This window comes from Sphaeramia orbicularis, chromosome 8, assembly GCF_902148855.1.
Source record: "Sphaeramia orbicularis chromosome 8, fSphaOr1.1, whole genome shotgun sequence".
Classification (NCBI taxonomy): domain Eukaryota; kingdom Metazoa; phylum Chordata; class Actinopteri; order Kurtiformes; family Apogonidae; genus Sphaeramia; species Sphaeramia orbicularis.
The window spans coordinates 46,376,504-46,391,490 of record NC_043964.1 but is presented as its reverse complement, the minus strand read 5'-3'; the positions used below and the strand labels follow the sequence as shown (position 1 = coordinate 46,391,490).

The following is a 14,987-nucleotide window of genomic DNA, read 5'->3' as shown; positions in this document are numbered from 1 at the left end:
AGAATGTGAACAAAATGAACCTTTAAAACAAATGAAAAATGCACATCACAGTAAAAATTTATTGTGATTTGAAGATATCAAGACTGGCAAAGTTTATATCAGACTTTAGGTATGTCATCTGTCACATACGTGCCTTTTGATGCTGATAAAAAGACTTTTAATGAAGCCTTTTAATGATGCTTTTAGAATGTACTTTATATTGTTCATTATTTATGCATATGCCAGAAGACAGAGACAAATCTCCATTTCATGTAAATGTAATGGACAATAAAATTTTGTTCTTTCTATCTAAAATATGATCAGATCAAATATGTCAAATGGGATGAGTTAATGATGGCATACCCACACTGTGATTTCTACTACAGATTTCAACATCACTCCAAATTTTATCTTTACAGACTCAGGTCTTTCATATATATATATATAAATATATATATATATATATGTATATATATATATATATATATATATATATAGATAGATAGATAGATAGATAGATAGATAGATAGATAGATAGATAGATAGATAGATAGATAGATAGATAGATAGATAGATAGATAGATAGATAGATAGATAGATATGAAGCTGCGGAATATATTTACAGAGCTATACACATAGAGAGAGCTACAGAAAGAAAGTGGATTTAAGTTGAATTTCGATATTTCAAACATGACTATGACAGAGCTGAAATACACCTGTTGTACATACACCTGTTCAGAGTTAAGATTAATTTATGTCGATCTGAGACTGGTCACTCGTGCATTACATGACTTGTCGACTGATCCACTAACCTCAGAGTATCCAAGTCTGCAGTTTGGATTCTTCAGTCCAGAACAAAGAATCTTCATCCCTGAATCTTTCAGGTCACCATTGTTTCTTAGGTCTACTTCTGTGAGATGGGAGGGATTGGACTTTAGAGCCAAATCCATAACTTTACAGTGAGTCTCTGAGAGTCCACAGACAGAAAATCTGACAAAACAGATTTAATGTATAGACAGTTCTGATAAAATATTTACTGGATATCTGGGTCCTGACAAATCAATTGTATAGTCAATAAGCATTCTAAGAATTATATTTGAGAATAGTGAAATTAATATATAGAGAAGTGATTTTATGCAAACTGAAAAAACCTTTTTGTGGTTCTCCTTGTGTCCTCGTCTCTCCCACTAGGAGTCCCTCGCGGGGCCTTGGTCCCGCCTGTGGTTATGACGTCATTGACGGGGGGCGGGACACTGTCCTCCACTTAGTCTTTGTAAAGGTCCCAGACTGAAGAATCGGAGAGACAGAGTTCTGAGAGCAAACCTTTCGGATTATTTCAACAGTAAACCTCGAATATTTTTAGGAATTTGTGTACTGCGCAGCTATGGCGAGTAGTTAATCCGGCGCCGACGTGCTGAAAGGTAAGATACTGAAGGAATATTGCCGAAAAGGTGGTGTAGTTTGTAGTTAAATGTGAGTGGATAGCACGGTCGACAACAGCAGCTCTTTGAAGATTACTCCGTGAGGTAAAGCTCCAACACATCAACCCTAAAGTTAATATAATAACTAACTACTTAATGCGCCTTTTATCAAAATTTTGCAGACGTGGTCAAAGGCAAATGTGTGTTGTTTTTTTTTTAAATGTGCTTTTCTGTATGTTTACTCTTTAAGTATGGTGGCTTCTAAATATTAGCTACCAAATGGGATCTATTAAGGATTCAGTAGTTTTGGTTATTAATTAGCATTAGCCAACATTTGACAATATTTTAGCTGAGTTTGGAAGAGAAACTGCTAGAAACAGAAGCAGCAGCTGACAGTACCTTCTGTCTTTTATCATGAAAAGACTTTCACATCCACTGTCCTGTCTTCAGGCAGGACAGATATTTATCAGCAATTTACACAAAGGTTTTACAAATGTGTAGCCTTCTCTTTCTACCTCATTAGCCAGAGACTAGTGCACTATATCGTAGGATGCTTATGCCGCCTATAACTCACTCACGTTCATATTTTATAAAAGTGTAATGCTGTGTTTTTGTATTTTTTTCCCCGTCAGCGTACATAAAAAATACCAAAACTTAAAGTAAAAAGTATCCAAGCCAAATCATCACCAGACAACAGAGTGTGTAGTTGTTCCAACCTCCTAAATCTGGAGGTCTCAGTTGCAGCAATTTTCCATTATATAATTGCTGATTTTGTGGTTACATTTCGATTAATTGTGCAGCTGTGCTTCAAGGCTAGCCATCGGTTTGGATATGTACCAAGTCCCAGGCAGTCTAATTACTGTCAGCCCAGTGCCCTTGTTAAAATAGCTGACTCATGTTTTCCTCCCCCTCTCTGTTTTTCTCTCCAGGTCTTCAGCGACTACATCTGGTAATAATAAGTAGTGTTGTGCTGCAGCCCTTTGAAGTGAGTGTGAACCTGCTGTACAACCACAGCAGCTACTCTCTGACATTTAGAAGCTGCCAAAGGCACAGAATCTGAGCAAGACTAGGAAAACAACAAAACACAACGAGGTTAAAGGAGGAGCAGTTGAAGGATAATTAAGCCCTTTCAACTTCTGAGGGATTATTACGCTTTATAGGACACAACATGGGGAACCAGTTAACAGAAATTGCCCCTAACACCCCATTCCTCCCCAGTTTCCAGTCCTTGCACATAGTTGTGATTGGTTTGGACTCTGCAGGGAAAACCTCCCTGCTCTACAGACTGAAGCTACGAGAATTTGTTGAGACAATCCCCACTAAAGGTTTTAACATGGAGCGGATTAAATTGCCCATGGGGAATTCCAAAACCAATACCACCATGTACCAGGTGTGGGATGTTGGTGGCCAGGAGAAACTACGACCCCTCTGGAAGTCGTACACCAGGAGGACAGATGGCCTGGTGTTCGTGGTGGATGCTGCTGAGACAGAGCGCATTGAGGAGGCCAAAGTGGAGCTCCACCGGATTGCCCGGTTGGCTGAGAACCAGGGGGTGCCAATGTTGGTTCTAGCAAACAAACAGGATCTGGAAGGAGCTATGTCAGCTACAGAGGTAATTATTGCTTAACAGTCAACACGGTTATGTTTTTAAAACTGCACAGTGTTGATATTGTTTAATTGCTACCAGTGGTCTTACTAAATGAGAACCTTACAAAAGCTATGAAAATTCGTACTTTTTGAATCCATTTGTAGGGAAATGTAGTAGTAGTAGTAGTAGCAGTAGTTGCAGATCGTACAGTTCTGGTCCAGTCAGTCAGTCTGTCGACTTTCTTGTTTGGCAACCCCTGATCTGAAATGCATGTTTCATGTTAAAAGACAAGTCAAATGTTCAATCCTGAAGTGTTGATACTCTGTTTGTTTGTCCTGGAATATTATTATTTAGTTAATTATTTATTTTATCTTCAGATATATTGTCAGAAATGTTATGGACATGATGGGATGCTGTGTGTCAATGCTGTTCACAATGTAAGAAAGCTCTGATTTGGCCCAATAGAATGTTCGAATTCAACTAAGTTAACTTTTTTAAGTTTTGTGGATAATTAACTGGATGAAGCTTTTCCAAAGCTGTTGAAGTCTCATTTAGTTCAGTTGGATGTTGAGCAATGAATTGCAGACTCACTACAAATACACAACATGGACTTGACATGCTGTACACTAAATCAAATTACAAATCAGAAATTGTTTGTCCAGTTTAGGGGTGCAGCTATCAAATATTTTAGTATTCGAGTATTCTACTGAAAATTCCTTCGATTAAGCGAGTAATCAAATGAAACTAATTTTTGCTTAGTTAAAGAGCAATTATAAATACACAATATTTAATATATTATAGTATAATAATATTTCACGTAATAATGAAGGACCAGTTGGTTTCCTTTTTTTTTTTTTTTTTTTTTGATAAGTAACAGTTTTATTTCTTACATTCATATTGTGCACATACAACAAAATGTATTTTCTTGAAAATAAATAAAACACAAATAAAAATAAATAAAATTTAAATACTTTCAACTTAGTATTTCTTGTAAGTTTCAAAAATATAAGACATCAATAATTTCTTTTTTTAAAAAGGCATAAACATTGCCTTTTTGTAGTGCAACTGAACTTTGGCAGCTTCAAGTTTCAGAATTTACAGTTTAGACATAACAGGAATGTGTTGTGGTATATAAGAGGCAAGAACATTTGAACGGGAACTTGGAACGAGTCCATGCATGAACAGTTTCACACATTTCTGATATATTCAGGAGAATCAAGGCAATGGCCACCTCACCTTACTAGTCTCTAATAACCTATAACCCCCCCCTCACACACACACTCACACACACACACACACACACACACACACACACACACACACATATCCAGTTAATTGATGATTCGCTTCATTTTGGCAAAAAGTAGTTGGATTTTGCCAAAATAAGGCCATGACAAGGTAATAGAAAGCTTTGAGCAACGTGTGCACCATTTTGGCCGTGCTTTTGGGAAACTAACCGTGCAATTCAAAGGTGCAGGACTCGCTGCCTAAATCTATGCTTGTTACAATCGTAATAAACTAGTCACACATTCAACAGTAGCCATAATTAACAGAAACCTAGCCCTCCGTAGGGCTAATGTTATGTTAGTAAGGTACATTAACGTTAATCTCATTGATTTGCCCTACGTTAATTTTATTTTATCTCGGGTCCTCCGCTCCATTCTGGGTGTCTTCGGAGAAGACACCCAGATGCTACATTGGAGATGTGCTGTTGTGGTATGGAAGGGCCGTGTTACAACGGATACATGTCATGGCGTTCACCTTGCTGTTCAGTTTGAGATGCTTCCACACTTTCTACATTTTGTCTTTTTTATTGTGTTTTTTTTTTCTTTCGTTATCATTGCTGTATTCACTCACCTGTCTATGCTCGCCTCTTCCGTCTTCCCGCTGCTTCAACCAAACACTTATGCGTCCTCCATTATCTTCCTTTGTGTGAGTAACATAAGCACGTTGTGTCACATTAAGTAGTCCATGCGAAATGTCGTGCTTTGAGCTTTACAATTAAATAAGCGATTCCTTGAGGCACAGAAAATTCCTCAATCATTTTTTGTAATCGAGGTACTCTAATAACTCGAGGAATCGTTTCACCCCTAGTCCAGTTGGAACAAAACTCAAATGGTATGTAGATAATAGGGGTGCAGTGACTAGCTGACAAATAGTCAAAGGTAAAATTAGTTGTAGGGCTGGGCGATAAGGAAAAAAATCATATCACAATAATTTTTTTCATATTAGATGATATTAATATGTATCATGATATAAACTATTTTTGTAAGCTTAAATTTCCTGTTACCCATAAGTTAGTTGTGAAGACAACAGAAAGTTATTTTTAAATTAAATATGATTTATTTTCTGTCAGAGGTTGAACATGACAGATGTGCTGAAGAACATTATACAACTGTTTCAGATAAATAAAACGGGTACATATTTTGTGAGTTCCGCTTCAAGATGTGTGTGGAAAGGCAACATAATGGATTAGTGCATATATATATGTCAGGGTAGAGACTGCGATCTGGTAGGATCGGCGATTCCACCAGTAGAGACTCCAATCGTAGTCTCTACCAGTAGAAACTCTGATCAGAGTCTCTACTGGTAGAAACTCCGATCCTGCCAGTAGAAACTCCGATCGGAGTCTCTACTGGTAGAAACTCTGATCCTACCAAACATTTAATAGGATCGGAGTTTCTACTGGTAGAAACTCCGATCCTACTGGTAGAAACTCCAATCGGAGTCTCTACTGATAGAAACTCCGATCTTACCAATAGAATTGCCAAATGCAAAGTTAATGTTGAAATTCCAAAGGTTTTGAGAAAATTGTTGTCATTTTATATTTCACAAATGGTTTTAATATTTGGTGCTTTCCATAAATTATTTATATATTATGTGAGCATGCTGAGACTAACTAAAAAGTCCAGATGTGGTCATTGTACACATATAGTTTGAATATTTTGTGCTTTATATGAGGTTGCTGAAAATAACTAAATTAATAAATGAAAACAAACATAAAATATCATGTAACGCCCAAATGACCAACATATTTATTGTAATCAAATGAAAGTATGATATAAACAAATATACATATCAGGGTAGAGACTGCGATCTGGTAGGATCGGCGATTCTACCAGTAGAGACTCCGATCGTAGTCTCTACCAGTAGAAACTCCGATCAGAGTCTCTACTGGTAGAAACTCCGATCCTGCCAGTAGAAACTCCGATCGGGTTAGGGTTAGGGTTACGGTCAGAGACTCTGATCGGAGTTTCTACTGGTAGAGACTACAATCGGAGTCTCTACTGGTAGAATCGCCGATCCTACCAGATCGCAGTCTCTACCCTGACATACACATTATATACAGGGTACTGAAACACATCCCAGGTGCATTTTTGTTGTCATTGTATATTTCACAAATAGAAGGCAATATTTTATGAAAATTCATAAGAACATGTGCATTTCATATCACAGTATAGTAGTGTCACTTGGCTACATTGTCCACATCAGTATTGCCTTTAGTACAATTTTACAGTTTATTCTGGCAAACTCCAACTGTTGATGTATGGCACTTGGTAGAGCACTTCAAACCGGCCTTCTTACATTTGCACCTGTTGGTGATGCAGCTGCCTTTGCATGCACACACAGTGGGTCCATCAACTCTCGCTTGCCAATTGGTGTTCTTCCTTGATGCTTGAATTAATGTGACCTCTTCGAGACTGCCGATATCTACATGCTGAAGGGAGGGGAAACAGACATTGCGCATGTCTGAAAGCTCCTCTGCTGTGAAGTAGTTCTTGATTATTCCCCCAGCTGTGTACAACTTGTAGAGGGTCTTGTCCTGCTGTTCCATGACCTCAAGCACTCGACAGGGCAGAATACGTGGGTCAGTGTTGGTTCTGTCGACTTCATGTATGCGGATGCCTACTGTGTCCCCCTTGCTGAAGCTCTTCGTAAGCTTCTTTACTTTGGCATTGAAGTTAACTTGCTGACGGTCAATTAAGTCAATCTGGACATGAGTCAGAAAGCCCAGTGAAATGATGGGTCTTCCTGAAGGAGGTTTCTTCACTGGTACGCGAGTGCAACACTCTGGACAAGTGCGAAGAAACATTTGAACCAAGTCATGTTGGATCCAAGAATAGTTGGCCTTAATCTCATCCCAAGTTTTTGAGCGTCGTGCATGACCTACTTGTTGATGTCATCTGAAACCACAAGTAATAAACAGAAATGATCATTAAAATGTCTGTTATTTTTATGTTATTCAATAAGGGTACAAGATTATCCATCTGGCATTTCCCAATATCATGAATATCATTACACAATTTTGAGAACTTTGAGTTAAGATTTTTTTGTTTGAATCATTAAAATAAAGATGATCCAATGTCTATATTTTTTGTCTTTTGGGGTCTTGGAAAATCACAAAATACTAATAGAAAGCTCCTTGAACAAATTCTCCATCTGTGCTAACCCTGCAAATTACAGCAAAATAATTTTAACAGAATACAAGTTAAGTGGTCTTAACTTACTGTTTAATGGTGTCGAAGATATCAGCCTTGGTGACGACAGGGCATGATGTTTTCTTGCAGTAAAGGATTTTCCTGGAACCGATTTCCTGTATCTTGAAGTGTTTGTTGCACCAATACTTGAAGTGGCTGCCTTCTGTGCACTTTACTCCCTTTTCTAATTCAAGGGCTGCAACAGCCTTGTCATAAGTCTCTTGAGTAATGCAGAAACTAGCTTGTTTTTGCTGGTCAAGGCCACTGATGTGATCATCTAGTAGTCTGTAGAACTCCAACTTCTGTTCATCCATGATGTCAATAGCTGAGGGTAGTTGTCAAAAGGTTTAGGTCACACTGACTGCCAATACTTAATTGACCAAGGTGGATGGATGTGAACTTTTTATATGCTCTATTTCTGTGGTGTTACTTGTCATATATGTCAGAATGACCTCTCCTGTGTCATATTAGGTGTTAAACCTATTGTCCCTTTGAAGCTTATTCCTAGAGGTGTGAAAGTGCCATCTTTGCAAGTGCTGTGGTGTGAAAGCCAACACTGACAAGGGATTGACAGCTGAGGAAAATATTCATAGCTGTCCAAATTTAATGACAGGTGAATTGTTAAAACCTCAGAATATTTAATTTTCAAATTTCTTTGATATATTTAATTTTCAAAGATGTTTGACCATATATATGTGAGGGTAGAAACTGCGATCTGGTAGGATGGCTTGAAATTGTTTTCATTTATTAATTTAGTTATTTTCAGCAACCTCATATAAAGCACAAAATATTCAAACTATATGTGTACAATGACCACATCTGGACTTTTTAGTTAGTCTCAGCACGCTCACATAATATATAAATAATTTATGGAAAGCACCAAATATTAAAACCATTTGTGAAATATAAAATGACAACAATTTTCTCAAAACCTTTGGAATTTCAACATTAACTTTGCATTTGGCAATAAATGTTTGGTAGGATCAGAGTTTCTACCAGTAGAGACTCCGATCGGAGTTTCTACTGGCAGGATCGGAGTTTCTACCAGTAGAGACTCTGATCGGAGTTTCTACTGGTAGAGACTACGATTGGAGTCTCTACTGGTGGAATCGCCGATCCTACCAGATCGCAGTCTCTACCCTGACATATATATATATATATATATATATATATATATATATATATATATATATATATATATATATATATATATATATTAGGGCTGCACGATTAATCGATTTTAAATCGAAATCGGATTTTTTAATTAGGACAATTTTTAAAAAAGGGAAATCGTAAAATCGATTTCATCTCTCTCATGCCTCCGGGCCGCGCGCCTCCGCGTGCCCGCGGGCTACCATAGGCTCTTCCTGTGACAGCGGTCTGTCACAGAAGTCTGTGTAATGACCGGATGTTAAATCTGTTCATGAACCCGCAGTATTTATACCAGTATAAGCCGTGGCTTCACGCACGGATCCCGCAACTGAAGTATAACTGCAAGCGGATCACTAATCTTCCGTTGTCCCGGATCAGTACCGTACTGTCTTCTTGCGAACCGGGTCCGGGTCTCGGGGTCATCAGCCTCAGCAGAGGAGCCCACACAGCCCTGTGCCCACACACATCCACCAGCTCCACACATAGAATCCCTCCAGTGTGTCCTGGGTCGGTCTGTTCCACGCACAGATCCTCCAGTTTAAATAGAACCGCATGTGGATCACTCATATTAACCTGGTCCACGCACGCACGACTGATGCCTGTCACTGACTGACACTGGTATCACTGCTGTGGGCCAGATACCCAGAAAAGAAAGAAAAAATAAACTTTTTTTTTTTTAATAATTAATTTAGTCCTCTTACTTGCTAAATTTTTCATTCACAAATGTAAATTCTGTAACACAAAACCAAATATTATTTATGTTTTGTAAGATGTTGAAATTTATTTAAAGCTGTTAGATAAATGTGGAAACAAAAAGGCTGTAACAACTATCAGTATTTGCTCTGATTTGGACATTTTCTTATAGTGTATTCCCCCTGACAAACTTATGTTATTTTCTTGTTGTATACATTGTTTGTATACTCTACTTCATTTCAAAGATTTAATGAAGAAAAAAAACAAAACAAAACTGTGGGTTCATCACGTGATACCATCACAGCTTTGAGGTCAGAGCAGTGGCTTGCATTGTGGGCTGCTCACGAAAACGACATGCTGACTGCTGTTGCCTTTTCTAGTTATACCCAAAAATCGAAATCGAAAATCGAGTTTTTAGAGGAAAAAATCGGGATGTTTGTTTGCCAAAATCGTGCAGCCCTAATATATATGTATATGTATATATATATATATATATATATATATATATATATATATATATATATATATATATAGTGCTGCTCGATTATAGGAAAAAAAAATAATCACGATTATTTTAGCAATAATTGAAATCACAATTATTAAAAACGATTATTTGTTAACCTTAAGTTGTTTATTTTTTTCTTGCAAAACAATGTAAAATATACTCTTTAAACAAAAATAAAGCTTTTAACCACTGAAACAAAGTATGTTCACTTTTGTACGAAACAAAAAAATCTTTGAATGCAAATAAGTGTACTGTAAATTCAAGTATGTTTCCTTTTGTAAATAAATAGTGCACTGTAATTAAACTGCTATAGACTTGCCATAGAACTGTAGCAATAAAAAAAAAAAAAACTCACGTAAAGTGCAAATTATAAATTCAAGTATGTTCAATGTAGTATGAAACAGTAAATTCAGTGGCGTGCCGTGAGGTTTCAGTTCAGGCCTTCTGTATACATCAGCCATCTAGAATACGTATGTTAGGGTTATACGGGTTAGGTCAGGTTAGGTTAATACGGGAGTTGCAGCGTAAAGAGATTCGGAGACTGAAGATTGCATTGCAGGCGAAGTTGTAAACGGAGTTGTTTTTATGTGTTTTAGTTTTTCATAAGATTATGATAACGGTGGCGGTGGTTAAACTTTAGATGGTTTAAAGGTTTGTTGTGTTACCGGTCGGTGCGGACACAACTACGAAACACTTTTTGCACGTGATGTGTTTTTGCTCTTCGTCTTCTTCATCAAACCCAAAGTGATTCCATACAATTGAATTTGACTTGCCTTTTTTGTTTACCAAGCACTTCTGCTGTGATTCTCCTGCCATTTTTCAAGACCGCTAGGTACAACTTTCCTCTTGGGGTGGACCTGCCGGCTAGCAGGCAGCAGTAGCTTAGAGGGGAGCGGGGCAGAGCAGCTCATGGGAGCTTGCGTGCGCGTGAATTAAAACAACTCAAAATTAATAATTGTTTTTTCTCAATTACATAATTTTTGTAATCGTTGCGTGTAATAATCGAAATCGTAATCGAATTTCAATTAATTGCACAGCCCTATATATATATATATATATATATATATATATATACATATATATACACATACATACATACATACAGGGTGGGGAAGCAAAATTTACAATATTTTGAGGCAGGGATTGAAAGACAGTGTACGACCAATTACTTTATTGAAAGTCATGGAATTTATTTGCCACAAGAAAATTTACATATTAGAAAATGTTTTTATTTATGTGTCCTCCTTCTTTCTCAATAACTGCCTTCACACGCTTCCTGAAACTTGCGCAAGTGTTCCTCAAATATTCGGGTGACAACCTCTCCCATTCTTCTTTATTAGTATCTTCCAGACTTTCTCGTAATAGTTTTGCTCATAGTCATTCTCTTCTTTACATTATAAACAGTCTTTATGGACACTCCAACTATTTTTGAAATCTCCTTTGGTGTGACGAGTGCATTCAGCAAATCACACACTCTTTGACGTTTGCTTTCCTGATTACTCATATGGGAAAAGTTTCTGAAAAGGTATGGATAATAGTGTTAGTTATGATTATGACATCAATATGTGTTTGGTTTCAAAACAACTGACGTAGTGCCTGCTGAGAAAAAACAACTAAATATTCATTGTAAATTTTGCTTCCCCACCCTGTATGTACATATATATATATATATATATATATATATATATATAGTTGGTTTTTTTTTGTTGTTTTTTTTTTATAATTTCCCCTGCAAACATGTAAACAAGCCCTCAAACAAATAAGCAAACAATACATTACTTGGTAACACTATGTTGGCCCATTTAAATACGGAGATGTACCTCATATTATATTTTTGCTAATCTGTATGATATTTGCCCAATCTGAGTGGTGTAGTGTGTGCAGAAAGGGTTCATGGGTGTGGGAGATAAATCTGGTGCCATTTCACTGAGTAGAAGCAAAGTTACTGAATTTTCAATATGTACAAATTTTCAGATTAGTACTTTGCAAATGGTCCCTAAACCAGTGCTCACTAACTGGGTCCACATTCAAGGCAATGCTGTCTACCGTTCGTTCAGGACCGTTTGGATGGAAACAAGGTTGTAGTAGCCTCTCTGTGCTGCCAAAGCCGTATAGAGCTGTCATTCGTGTCTCGATGATTATTGACCGATGATCTATTGAACCACTAAGTGTGAATCTGTGAATCTCTTGCCAGCTTTACCATGGTGAGTGTTTGCATTCTCCACATAGGCTATACAGGGCATCAGTAGGTGGGGGATTGGTGGATATTTGTCCAGATTTACAGACCCAGGTTTCATGCAAAAGTGAGCAAGGGGCAAATTGCACAATCCAAGTAAAAACTGGATTGCGTGAAGTAGCGGTGGGATTTCAAATCAAAGGTCATGGGAGGGGACAATGGGCATCCATCTGGTTTTCCACAAAATTGCCAGGTTACAGCATTAACACTTTTGCCATCATGTCACTTTCATTTCTTTTAGGTTAGGGGTAGGGTTAACCCTAACCTAACCCACTGCTGTATCTCCCACAGCAGCCCAAACATTAGCATGTGTGCAGCGGCTGCTCTTACGCCTGTACTGTGTGTGTTAACCTAACTTGATGTCGCTCTAGTGTGATTGGTGCGGTGCGGTGCGGCGCTACTTACTTACTTTTTATGTCCACTACTAGTTTTTATGTTTGTCAAAACATAAACGAATGAATACTGTCGAGATTGTATTGAGCATGTCTGATACTTCTATTGAGGAAAAGTTATATCGCAATATATATCGTTACCGTTTCATCGCCCAGCCCTAGTTAGTTGTCGACTAAATTAGTGACATCATGCACTTTTGTTTAAGGAAAAAGTTCATTTTATTGCTGATTACAGCTCTTGAGTATTTAGTTTAACAAATTTTGTTAGGCCAGTATTTGGCTGCTGCTGCAATATTTGTTGAATATTGAAGTGAATATTTGTTAAACAAAGTTTGTTACGCATTCTAATTGCTGTGCACGAAATGTTGTTAAGGAAAGAAAATGTCTTTTACAACAATGATGAAACAGGTCTGAAACCGTATCATTGTTTAATCAACATCCCACATGTTCTTTATTAAAGCAATGAAGCTAATTTCAAACTGTCGTGGTTGGCTTTATCCCCAGAAAAGCCACCTACAGCTATGTTTTGTTTGAAGTTTGTGTATTTCATTTTTTTACTATATTGTGTGAGTTAAAAGCCTCCTAATTACAAATTATAATACTGAGATGAAATTATGTTTTTAACTGACTGTTGATGTTTTTTGGTTTTCAGGTGGAGAAGGTTCTGGCACTCCATGAGCTGAGTTCATCCACGCTGCACCACACTCAGGGCTGCTCTGCATTGGATGGTCAGGGTCTGCAGCCAGGCCTTGAGAAACTCTATGAGATGATTCTGAAGAGGAAGAAGATGCTTCGACACAGCAAGAAGAAAAGATGAGGAGGGTAGTTCAGCTGTTGCTTCACAAACCAGTACTTGTATGAGGACCTTCACACCAGCCAAATATGTGACATTCTGGATCTAGCCTGTGAGAAACCGGAGAAAATAAAAGTGAAGTCATCAACCACATTGTGGCTTAGGCTTTTGGAGCTGTCCCAAATGTTAATACCTTTACCATCCATTCTGTTGGGATTTTATGAATGCTTTTCCCTCCCTGCTAAGACCTGGAGTTCCATGGAATTGATCCAGAACAAAGACACAAAGAATCATGTGCAATATATGATGAACAGACACTGATCCACTCACTCCAAGATTGAAGGATATGTTGTATAAACTGTAGTGCTACCAGAAACCATGGGAGCTTAAAAAATATTTCCTGTTCCTTTCACCACTTCTAAATGTTACACATTATTATTAAATCTTTATGTTGCAAGACGTTCACCCAAATGTCTGCTTAAGGTCAATACTTCTGTTGATCAGAGTAATTCTAGTCTTCTTCCTCTAGGTGAGAAAATGCCCAGTGTTAAATTAGGTGTGCCATTCAGAGTAGAGAGTAGGTGTGCCAGAAGTTATGACATATTTACTTATATCCAGTCATGCAACTTTAGATTGTCTTGAACTCTTTACCAAAGTCTTCTGTTTGATTTACTTGAGGGTTGACAGAATTGTTGGTTGGTGTTTTTACATTATGTAAATACCGTTTTGTAAAATGTCAACAAATTAATAAATTATTGAGCAAGTTTGGCAATTTTGTGGAAACCTGTGTCTTTCCTTGGGAGCGAGTCATTCATTGAGGTTTAGAAGTTATACAAATAACAGTAATGTTTGAAAGGTGTAGAGTGGTGATCCATTCAGTCCTGTCAGAACATGTTTTTAAGACATTAACTGTATTTGCAATCTGCACAGTAGATATTATCTGGAAATGAAATTTGATGTGCCAGTACTGACAAGATAAATGTATATGATTCATACCTACCAGCTGTTACACATAACACATTAACAAAGTTGGGTAGTGATTAAATGGGTTGACAGAATAATAGTAAAACACTAATAAAGTTATTTAATATTACAGTCTTTTTAATGAAGCTTCAGTGCTGGTTTTTAGCAAGCAGCTAAAATAAGCCCTGAAAAATGGAAAGAATATGGAGGCTCAGCTATGACTATGAGGGGAAAAAACATCCTGTCAAACAGAGTTCTTATGACCATAGAATGAATGGAATGTCAATTTGTTAGCATCTCAAAATTAAGTTCTTTTAGTGTTTCCTTCTTTCTGTATTGTTTATTGCATTAAAGTATTTGCTCTTATCACCACTACTTTGTTTTGTTAGTTTTGTTGCAAATAAGGCCTACAATTTAGCAAAGTCTCTTTTGTGCATTTTAGATTAGTTTGAAAGTTCAGTTGTGCATTAATGATTCCAAAATCAATCAAATCAAGTAAAAACATAGATTTAACTAATATTAAACCTAAAACTTTATTTTACTTTCTGCCCAAATATCAGTAACATCTTTACAATGTGGCCCAAAATTCCAACCTTAAGTCCTGCAAGAATATTTGGTTTGTACTATGCAACTTCTAAAACTAACAACACTTTACTAGGATGATTGCACCATCATTAACCCATAAAGACCCAATGCTACTTTTGTGGCAGTTCCCAAATGAATGTTTCTCTTTATTTAACCTTTCTTAAATGATTTATCACTATTAATTATAATATTACCATCTGCA

General features: G+C 37.1%; 1 protein-coding gene across 3 annotated transcripts; it reads left to right on the top strand.

Moving 5' to 3' along the window:
• The first annotated feature begins 1,266 nt into the window (after window positions 1-1,266).
• On the top strand, window positions 1,267-14,009 carry LOC115424646 (ADP-ribosylation factor-like protein 4D). 3 transcript variants are annotated; one of them, XM_030142021.1, is made up of 3 exons: window positions 1,267-1,400; window positions 2,330-3,012; window positions 13,097-14,009. In XM_030142021.1, the coding sequence occupies exons 2-3, from the start codon at window positions 2,569-2,571 to the stop codon at window positions 13,259-13,261; spliced, it is 609 nt and encodes a 202-aa protein (XP_029997881.1). In that variant the 5' UTR covers window positions 1,267-1,400; window positions 2,330-2,568; the 3' UTR covers window positions 13,262-14,009. The 3 variants fall into 3 exon arrangements, with proteins under 3 accessions (XP_029997881.1, XP_029997883.1, XP_029997882.1); XM_030142023.1 differs by having other exon boundaries at window positions 1,267-1,505; XM_030142022.1 differs by lacking the exon at window positions 1,267-1,400 and adding an exon at window positions 1,435-1,532.
• The last annotated feature ends 978 nt before the right edge of the window (window positions 14,010-14,987 follow it).